This window comes from Micromonas pusilla, assembly GCF_000151265.4.
Source record: "Micromonas pusilla CCMP1545 genomic scaffold MICPUCscaffold_3, whole genome shotgun sequence".
NCBI classification, from domain to species: domain Eukaryota; kingdom Viridiplantae; phylum Chlorophyta; class Mamiellophyceae; order Mamiellales; family Mamiellaceae; genus Micromonas; species Micromonas pusilla.
The window spans coordinates 1590306-1600348 of NW_003315884.1; the positions used below are offsets into that span (position 1 = coordinate 1590306).

The 10043-nt window shown below is 66.6% G+C and overlaps 5 protein-coding genes across 5 annotated transcripts; 3 read left to right on the plus strand and 2 right to left on the minus strand.

The window, feature by feature from the left end:
- Nucleotides 1–284: 284 nt before the first annotated feature.
- On the minus strand, nt 285–2791 carry MICPUCDRAFT_46842 (uncharacterized protein; the record flags this gene model as incomplete). Its single annotated transcript, XM_003057425.1, has 4 exons — nt 285–864; nt 1055–1226; nt 1400–2554; nt 2759–2791. 4 exons carry the CDS (start codon nt 2789–2791, stop codon nt 380–382), a joined length of 1845 nt encoding a protein of 614 aa, XP_003057471.1. The 3' UTR covers nt 285–379.
- A 1019-nt stretch (nt 2792–3810) lies between these two features.
- On the plus strand, nt 3811–4533 carry MICPUCDRAFT_32583 (uncharacterized protein; the record flags this gene model as incomplete). The annotated part of the gene is made up of 1 exon (XM_003056947.1): nt 3811–4533. A coding segment is annotated over exon 1 (705 nt), but the record flags the coding sequence as incomplete, so codon positions are not given.
- A 994-nt stretch (nt 4534–5527) lies between these two features.
- On the plus strand, nt 5528–7239 carry MICPUCDRAFT_46844 (uncharacterized protein). Its single transcript, XM_003056948.1, has 3 exons — nt 5528–5825; nt 6115–6321; nt 6506–7239. Exons 1-3 carry the CDS (start codon nt 5546–5548, stop codon nt 7000–7002), a joined length of 984 nt encoding a protein of 327 aa, XP_003056994.1. The 5' UTR covers nt 5528–5545; the 3' UTR covers nt 7003–7239.
- A 112-nt stretch (nt 7240–7351) lies between these two features.
- On the plus strand, nt 7352–8396 carry MICPUCDRAFT_56673 (uncharacterized protein; the record flags this gene model as incomplete). The annotated part of the gene is made up of 2 exons (XM_003056949.1): nt 7352–7484; nt 7615–8396. 2 exons carry the CDS (start codon nt 7352–7354, stop codon nt 8394–8396), a joined length of 915 nt encoding a protein of 304 aa, XP_003056995.1.
- Nucleotides 8397–8615: 219 nt separating this feature from the next.
- Nucleotides 8616–9839, minus strand: MICPUCDRAFT_38976 (uncharacterized protein; the record flags this gene model as incomplete). The annotated part of the gene is made up of 1 exon (XM_003057426.1): nt 8616–9839. The coding sequence occupies one exon, from the start codon at nt 9837–9839 to the stop codon at nt 8616–8618; it is 1224 nt and encodes a 407-aa protein (XP_003057472.1).
- Nucleotides 9840–10043: the final 204 nt, after the last annotated feature.

Sequence of the window (10043 nt, forward strand, 5' to 3'; positions counted from 1 at the left end):
GCTCACCGGGCTCGTGCGCGGGGACGGGTAGAACGTCACCTTGCCCCTGGACGCGGTCTTATTGAGATCCCGCGCGCCCGGGGAGGACATCGCGTCCTGCATCGTCGCGCGCGCGGCGGTCTGGCCGTCGCGGCGAGCGCAATTCCAGTCCCGAAGGGTCCACTGCTGTGTCCCCGCAGTGAGATCCAGGATTTGGCGTGCTGCCATGCCGCGCGCTCAAGGGACGTCGAAAACGTCGACGTGGCGCGCACGCGGAGACTCGACGCGCGCACGCGTACGCACGTATGTACATCGATATTAATTAAACATAGTGTAAAGCGTGTAAAAGCGACGGACGCGTCGCGCGCGGGCACCCTCGGCCTCGAGGACGCCTCGCTCGTCACACCTCGATCACAATCGGCGGAAGGCTCCCGTTCGCGTCAGGCGCCGCCGCGGGCGTGGGCGCGGGCGCGAGCGGCGGGGGCAATCCTCCTTCGTCCGCGCCGCCCGGCGCGGATGCGAGCGTCATGAACGGGTTGTTCGGACCGGACGGCGTCGCCGCGGACGCGGGCGAGGGGTACGCCGGAAGCATATGCACCATCGGCAGCGGCGGCAGCGGGGACTCCGACACGGACGCGGCGTCCGCGTCGTCGTCGTAAATTAATTTATCGCCCGATCGCTTCGAGCGTATACAACGTCTGCACAACTTGAACGACGCGGCGACGCACATCATGAAGACGAGGCCCACGGCGCAGGCGATCGCGATGTTCACCATCGTCCAGAAGGTCGCGCTCGATTCCGAGCCGTACGACGACGTGATGCACAGCTTGTCTTCGTTCGCGCGGGTCCACGCCTCGCACGTGTCCGCGCCGATGACTTCGGGCGCTGAGGGTCGAGGGTCCACGCGAAGCGACGTCGGGGTGAAGCACAGAGGTGCGTCAGTCAGAGTCGAAAGGCATCACGATCAAGGATTGAAACCGAGGGGTGGGCGGAGAGATGCGGCGGGCAAAGTCCTCAGGGATCGGCGTGCGCCGCGCGGACGGGGTCGCGCGAGGAACCGGCGCGTAGAGCGCACCGTGGCTAGTCTGGCGCATGTCGCGGAAGTACCGCGGGCACCCCTTAACCGGGGCCTCGAAATCGTCCGGCCACACCCTCGCGACGAGATCCGCGAGCACGCTCGCGGGGCGGCCGACGCCCTCCGCGAGCCAGTTGACGTTTCGGTTCGCGGGGAGGGAGTCCCCGGTCGTCTTGGGAAGTCGGGGTGGAGTTGAAAGGCGTCAGTTGAAGTTTAAAGGCGTCGAGGGCGGGGATTGAAACCGAGGGGTGGGCGGAGAGAGACGCCGGGAAAAGTCCTTAAGAAACGGCGTTCACCACGCGAACGGGGTCGTACGGGGACCAGTGTGAGATAGAACCCCCCCACCTTGTCCGTGACGTGGTAATCCGTGCGCAAGAAGAGGACGGACGACTTCAGATCGCTCTCGGCGAACCCGAGCGCGGCGAACGCCGCGTCTTTGGTGTACGTCGTCGGGTCCGCGTTGTACGTCTCGTCGAAGACGACGTCCACGTTCGCGATCTTCGCCGCGAGTGACGTCGCGTTGGCGAACGTTTGTTCAGTCGCGCCGGCGTCCGTGACCGGCGTTAACCCGGCGCTGATGCACAAGTCTTGCTTGTACTGATCGTACTTGAGCTTCCACACGCTGGACCAGGAGGAGTACTCGATCCACGCGCACGTCTTGACGGTGCCAGTCTTGAGGCGGTTGTTCCACCTCGCCTCGTGCGCGAGGGATTCGACTCGGTTGAACTCGGCGACTTCGCGTTCGAAGTACGCGTTGGCCTGTTGCTCTTCGTTGAAAAACACGCCGATGAATTTGATCCACTCGCCGCGGTTCAAGATGCCCGGGTCCGTGCTCGCGTCGAAGACGACGTTCTTGCTCGCGTCCGACGCGGCGCCGGAGTTCCACGAGTCCGTGAACACGGCGTCGATGTCGGCCACGCCGCCGTTGATCTTATCGTTCCACGCCGCGGGCGTCGCCCAGGACGCGTCCAGGGAGTCTTGGCCGTCGATCACGCCGAGCTCCTCGTCTCGCTGGATGCACGGCGAGTGCGAGTACGAGTGATCGACCATCTTGACCTTGTCCCTCAGGTTCAGCATCTCCATGAACGGCTCGACCACGGTCAGCGAGAACGCGACGCCTTTCAGCGGGATTTGGAAGTGCTTCGTCGCGGCGGGCCAGGCGTTTCCGTAGACGTCGACGTCGGGTTTGGGCGCGCCGCACATCGTGAGAATGTACGTCTCCGGCGTGCACGAGGCGGACGCGCCGTTTCCGGAGAAGCACTGATGCTTCACGACCTTGTAGTACCCGTGGTAAGACACCTTGAAGTTTTGCGCGATCTGCACGACCGACTCGACGGGCTCTTTCCCCGACGAGTCGTGGAGTCGGAACTCGGAAGGGAAGTAATCGATCGCGGCGTCGAAGGCGTTCCCGTCGGCGTTCACGCAGTTCTTGTTGTCGAACAACGGGGAGTCGCCGCCTCCCGCGCGCGCGACGGGCGCGGCGGCGGCGAGGAGCGTCGCCTGGGAAAGAAGACGTCCATCGCGCGCGCGGGAGGGCGAGAGGAGGGCGTCAGTCAGTCAGCGCGAGGAGGGAGGGTTCGAGCTTCCGTTCCGACAGATGTCGAGATTAGTCGTGACGTGACGTCGCCGACCGAGCGAGGGAGCGATGTCGCGGGACGCGCTCGGGGCGGGGCGGGGCGATCGATCGACGCGGGGGTCGCGCACCGCGAGAGCGACGAGCGCGCGCGTTCTGTACATCTTTTGCATCGGACTCGCGATCGCGTCGAGCGGGGCGCGGCGTCGAGTGCTCGGCGGCGGCGGCGAATCGTCTCAATGGTGATATTCGGCCGGACCTAGGTTTTCTGCCGATCGCGTATGGTGAAATTCACCGGGCGGGTGACGGCGTTCATCGCGGGCACGCGCCATTTTGGGTTCGTTGACCGATGAAAACCTTTCAAGTTGCTCGTCGACTCGCGCCATCGACGGAACATCGAACAGAAGGTCGCGTCTGGAGGATCTCATCAATCATCGTCAGTGCATCGACGCGCGCGATCTGCCCTCGCGTCGCCGTCATGGGGACCGCGGCGAAGAGGCGCGAGAAGCGCAAGGCCGCGAAGGCATCAGCCGCGGTGCGCCCCCTTCCCCCGTCCCGATCGCCCACCCCTCGCGACCGCGCGCGCGCGTTGAAACCCTAAATTCGCGCGCGCGATCCTCGATCCTCGCGCCTCTCTCGCGCGTTCGTCTCTCTGACCCGACCGTCCGCCCTCCCGCTCGCCCGCGACGCGATCCAGAAGGAGACCGCGCCGGAGCCGGAGACGCCCGCGGCGACGTCCCAAAAGACCAACGGGCCCGCGATCAAGAAAGCCGGCGCGATGGCGGAGGCGAAGAAGAAGGCCCCGGCGAGGCCGGCGCCGACGCGCGGGAAAAAGGGCCAGAAGCTCGCCGTCGAGCTGGTCGCCACCGACATCCCGGACGTGTACGTCGAATACGTCCAGCCCCCGGAGCTCGAGATGACGGAGGAGGACGAGAAGAACCCCATCTACAAGGAGTTGAGGGAGACGTACGCGCGGTTCGCGAGCCGCGAGGACGGGTACGCGGCGACGTACGTGAAGCCGTCGGACGCGCCCCCCGAGCGAAGCGCCGAAGCCGCGGAGGAGGAGGGCGGCGCCGGCGCGAAAAAGGAAGAGAAGACGGAGCACGACGATCGCGACGATCGCGAGGACACCAAGCCGGGCCCCGGCGGCGCAGAAGACAACGACGACGAAGACGACGACGACGAGGAGGAGGAGGGCGCGATGTCGAACAAGCAAAAGAAGCTGCTCGCGCGCATGAAGGTGGCGGAGCTGAAGACGCACTGCTCCAAGCCGGAGGTTGTCGAGGTGTGGGACACGACGGCGGCGGACCCGCGTCTGCTGGTGTACCTCAAGGCGTACCGGAACACGATCCCGGTGCCGAGTCACTGGTGCCAGAAGCGGAAGTATTTGCAAGGGAAGCGAGGGTTGGAGAAGCCGCCGTGGCAACTTCCGAGCTTCATCGAAGCGACGGGGATACAGAAGCTGCGCGACGCGTACGCGGAGAAGGAGGACACGAAGAAGCTGAAACAAAAAGGCAAGGACGCGAAGACCGCGAAGCTCGGGAAGATCGACATCGACTACCAGGTTCTTCACGACGCGTTCTTCAAGTTCCAGACGAAACCCAAGATGACGAAAGTAGGGGAGCTGTACTACGAAGGCAAGGAGTACGAGATGGATCTCAAGGGGAAGAAACCCGGGACGCTGACGGAGGAGACGAGAGAGGCGTTGGGGATGACCGACGACGGGCCGCCGCCGTGGCTGATCAACATGCAGCGCTACGGTCCCCCGCCGTCGTACCCGTCGCTGAAGATCCCGGGACTCTCGGCGCCGATCCCGCCGGGGGCGCAGTTTGGGTACCACCCCGGCGGATGGGGGAAGCCGCCCGTGGACGAATACGGGACGCCGATTTACGGCGACGTCTTCGGCGTCGCGGCGTCGAGGGAACACGAGGACATGACTCCGTACGACACCGTGGTGGATAAAACGCTTCGATGGGGTAAGTTAGATGAGCTCTCCGAGTCCGAATCTGAGTCCGAGGACGAAGAAGACGAGGACGAGAGCGACGGCGAAGGCCTCGGCGACGACGACGTCAGCGCCGGGATCCAGAGCATGTCCTCGATTCAAACCGGCGTGGAGACCCCGGAGGTGCCGCTGGACCTGCGCAAGCGCAGCGGGCCGGTCGGCGGCGCCGAGCCGCAGCTGTACCAGGTCCTCGCGAGCAAAGAGACGAGCGTGGGCGAGGGCAACCTCATGGGCAGCGCGCACGCGTACGTCGTGCCGGGCGCCGCCGCCGCCGCCGCCGCCGCCGCGGGGGACGTCGCGGGCGCGGTGCCCGGGTCGAAGCGAGAGGCGAAGCTCGCCGCCGCGGGGGGGATTCCGGACGGCACGGCGATCGCGCTGAATCCGGAAGACTTGGAGCGCGGCGTCGACGACGCAACCGTCGCGGCGAGGTACGCCGCGGAGCGAGAGGCGGAGCGAGCCGCGGCGGCGCCGGAGGATTTCTCAGACATGGTGGCGGAGAATGCGCGCGCGAGGAAGAGAAAGGCGGAGGCGAAGAAGAAGGAGTCGGACGCGAAGAAGTTTAAGTTTTAGTCGCCCTTCCGCGCCGCCCACGGTATCCTGTCGCCGCGCGGCGCGCGCGCTTTCGCGCGGTGTTGTAAACGAGGAAAGAACCTCAGAGACCGTTTTGTTCCCTCCTTGGACAATCGGACGTCCTCTCGTTCGTCGCCGACGCCGAATGCGGCGGCCGTGATCAATCATTAGATCAATCGTCTCCTCGGCGAAAGCGACGCCGCGCTGCGCTGGCTGGCCGCGGTTTTTCTATCTTGACGAAAAGAGCACGTGCGGTCGCTTTATCTCTCGCGTTTGAACCGCGCGGGTTCGCACAGCACGCGCGCGGTCACGGCACGTCGCGCGGAGGAGGACACAGGAGGTCGAAATGAACGCACACGTCGCGATATCTCGCGCGACGACGGTCGCGACCTCGAGCGCGCGCGTCTCGAGCGCGAGCGCGAGGCGACGTAACCCTGGGAAAATCACCTCCGCCGCTTCCGTCGCGTCAAGATGCGAGAAACGCGTCGCCTTCGCGGGCGGCGCGCGTCGCCGCGGGGATCTGACCCTGACGCGCGTCTCCCCGGAGGAACAGCAAGAGGCGTACAACAGGGCGATGGCGGAGTACAGCAAGACGCCGTTCGAGTACCGCCACGACCTCGGCTTGTGTGCGTGCCCCACCGTTCCGTCCCTCCCTCTCGCCGCGTCGCGCGCGATTCGATCGATGTATTCCAGTCCTATCGCCCCGCCCGCGCCCGCGCGCCCTACGATCGTTCCCGCGTCCCCGCGCGCAGCGCGCGCGCGGTTCCCGCGGTCGCGACGTCCGAGAACGCGCGCGACGACGCGACCGACGAACCCGACGCGCGCGCTCGATCCGCGCGCGTCCTTCGAAGCCCATCGGACCTAAACCCTTTCTAAACCCCTGCCCGTCCGCCCTCGCGTCTCTTCGTCCAACAGATTACCACTTCATCCTCCCGAACCTCGTCGTCGGGACGCAGCCGACGACCCCGGAGGACATCAACCGCCTCCGCGACGTCGAGGGCGTGACGTGCATGTTCGACACGCAGCAGGACAAGGACAAAGAGCACTGGGGGGTGGACGCGCACGCGATACGCGAGCAGATGCGCGCGAGAGACGTGCTCCACGTTCGCGAGCCGTTCTTAGGCGCGTTCTATACACTGGTTCCCATACGACCCCGTCGTCGTGGTGAACGCCGATCCTTAAGGACTTTTGCCGTCCTCTCTCTCCGCCCACCCCTCGCTTTCAATCCCCGACCGCGACGCCTTTGAACGCCAACTGACGCCTTTGAACTCCACCCCGACATCGCTTTGTGTGGAACGACCCTCAGACTTCGACGCGGACTCCCTCCGCGTCGGTCTCCCGAAAGCCGTCGCCTCGATGGATAAGGCGTTGCGCGAGGGCCACGTCGTGTATTGCCACTGCACCGCGGGGATGGGCCGCTCTCCGGGCGTCGCGATCGCGTATCTGTACTGGTGCCTGAACTTTGAGAGCCTCGACCAGGCGTACGATTTCCTCACGTCGAAGCGTCCGTGCGGACCGAAGAAGGAGAGCATACGACTCGCGACGTGCGACATGATGTGGGGCCACGGCGACGCGTTACCGGAGAACATGGTCACGAGCGACGACCCGCAAGGGACGCGAATCAACGAGGAGGAGCGATGGAACATCGTGCGACGGTTGCGGAGGAGCGTCGGGGACGACGCCGACGCCTTGGACGCCGCCCAGCACGCCGCCGACGCGGAAGAGTGCGAGCTGAACTTGGGGGGGACGGTCAAGAGAGCGCTCGGGTTCGAGACGACGATGGAGGACTGCAAGGAAGCTTGAGCCGCTTTGAGCCGAGTTGAGCCGAGTTGAGGGACGTGGTCGGCGGGCGGGCGTCGGCGGCGAGGACGGAAGGGAGGAGGGGCGTTTTTGTACGAGTAACGGGACGGGACGGGGATGATTTTTTTGGTTTCGAGAGGACCGCGCGAAGACGCGGGCCGGGTGAATAGATGTGGGCGACGCCGATGTGAGAAAAGGCAAAGGAACGAGTGTTGACCCTAAGAGATACATATTCCCTTCCGCGATTCCTCGGACGCTCCGAAACGGCGGCGCGGCGCGCGCGAGAACGAGGACCACGACAGCGCGCGTCCTCCGCACTCTTCCGCGCGCCTCGTCCACCCCCGCCCGCGTCATGGTCCGAGACGAGTACAAACGACGCTCCCGAAGCGAGACCCGCGGGTGCTGCGCGTCCCTCGGGTTCCTCCTGTTCGAGATCGTCGCCCTCGTCGCCGCGCTCGTGGCGATAGGAAGCGCGTACTGGCTCGGTGCGTCCGTGGCGTCTGCGTCTCTCTCTCTCGGAAGACGCCCTCTTCTTCGTTCGCTCTCTCCGCGCGTCGTCCGTCCCCGCGCGCCCCTCCCCGCGTCGCTCATAGCGCGCGCTCCCTCGCGCCGCAGATCCCGAGACGACCGCCGCGGGCGCGGTCCTCCCGCGCGTCTCGCACGCCGGGCTGTGGGAAGTCTGCGCGCGCGCGAACCCGGAACCGAACGCGCCGCGCGCCGCGCAGAAGCGGCGGGACGCGGACGCGCCGACGTTCGTTCGCGCGCAGAGCGCTCCGCTCGACGACGACGTCGTCGTCCCCCCGCCGGAGGCGATCGACGCCGACGCCGACGCTGACGCCGACGCCGACGCCGCGACGCCGCCGACGCCCGACGCCGCGCGACGCCGCCGACGCGCGCTCCGGCAGGTCGACGGCGTCGACGAGGCCGTGAACAAGAGCCAGGACGTCAGAGGCGACATCGAAGACTTCTTCTTCCGCGGCGACGCCGAGTCCTCCGCCGGGTGCGTCGACGACGTGAGCTTATTGTACGACGACATCTACGGCGAGAGCTACGACGGCCTGCTTCAAGCGACGCGCGGTTTAACCCTCGCCTTCGCCGCGCTGTCCGCGCTGAAGATTATCGCCGTCGTCCTGTGCTTTTGCTGCGGCGGCGCGAGCGGGTTGGGGTGGATGACACTCCTTCAAGTGCTCGCCGGCTGGGCGGGGTGGCTGACGTTTTTGGCGATCATCCTTCTAGTCGCGGGGCGCGAGAACGCGCACGAAGCCGCCGCGGCGTCCGGGCCGTATCGCGTCGACGTGAACGCCGCGAGCGACCCGGCGTCGTACTGGGGGCACGCGTTTTGGCTGTTCTTCGCGTCCACGTTCGTTCCGATTATCGGCTCGATTTTTACGTGCTGAGGCGGGCGGTTCGAGACGACGGATGCATGATGAAACGGCTGGTCTGAAGCCGTTTCTGCGATACGATACGAGATGAACAAGAACAAGATGAGACGAGACGAGACGAGAGTGGAGCTAACGCGCACGAGTTTACACGCACGAATCGCTCGCGAGCGACGGTGCTTGTGACGTCCACAACGCGAACGAACGAACGAACGAACGAACGAAACCTTTGTCTCGTCACCCGCCGCGCCGCGCGGACGCCGGCAGCGACCCGCACCCGACGACGTCCAGGCTCAGCCTCTCCTCCAACGCCGCGGCGCGGACGCCGACTATCCTCGTCAGCGCGCCGCAGTTACGAAGCTCCACGGTGAGACGCCCGCTCTTCGCTTCGCTCGCCGCCGCCGCCGCCTCGGCAGCGATCGTCGACCCCTCCTCCTCCTCCTCCTCCCCCTCCGCCGCCGCGGGAGGGTCTTCGATCCACACCGCGCTCAGCGTCTTACACCCCCTCGCGGAGAGCTTCATCAGCGGCGCCCGCACCTTCAAGTCCGCGAGGTTGCCGCACCCGTCGACGCACACCTCCCGCAAGCACCTCCCCGCGATCGTCATCGCGCCGCGCGCCGCGAGCAAACCGCTCGCGCGCACCCGACGTAACCGCCGCGACACGTTGATCATCGCCGCCGCCGCGTCTGTCCGCAACGACGCGCACCCGTTCACGTTCAGCTCCGTGGAGAGGTTTGGGGTGTTACATGCGATCGGGGACGCGAGGTCGACGCAGTGCTGCAAGACGAGCGACTCTAACGTCGCGCAGTGGAGCTCCAGCCGCGTCAGACGTTTGCAGCCGGCGGCGTTGAGCGTCTTCAACCCCGCGACGCTCACGCGGAGATCCGTCAGCGACTTGCACTCGGTCAACGCGATCGACTCGAGCGGCGAGCTCGCGGGGAGCTGCGCGGTGAACGCGGTCAGCGCGTGGAGGTTCAACGTGCGCAGAGACCGGAGCGTCGTGCGCGGCGGCACCGCGACGGCGCCCTTGACGCCGCCGCACCCGCTGACGTCGAGCTCGAGCAGAGAAGGAAATCCCCCGCTCCGTCCCCCCGCGAGTTTCAACAAACCCTCTCGCGTCACCCCGGGGGAGCATCCCGCGATGTTCAGGCGCTCCACCATCTCCGACACAGGGGTCCCGCGCGAAGCCGTCGTCGTCGTCAGCGCCTCGATCGCCTTATCCGTGAGCCGCGAGCACTTCGCGAAGGAAGCGCCCGTTATTGTCCCCGACGTCGATGGCGCCGCGAGGAAAAACGACGGGACGTCCGCGTCCGTCACCGCCCTGTCGCACCCCTCCAAGTCCACGTGCGTCACGTCCTTCCCCGCGGCGCGGATGATCTGAAGCGCGTCCGATGCCGTGCGCATCTGCGCGGCGCATCGCCGCAGGGATATCGACGAGACGCGCGGGTACGCCGCTGCCATGGACGCCGTAGCCGCCGCGGAGAGCCCCGGCGGGAGGACGAGGCGTCTCGCGTTGGCGCGCCACGCGCGGACGGCGGCGGCGAAGTCGCGGTTGACCCCCGCCGCGCGCGCGGCTTCGCGCGGGCCTAAGCGATCGAGGACGAGCGCGCGGACGTCGTTCGGGAGCGCGTCCCACAGGTCCGCCGACGCCGACGCCGGCGACGG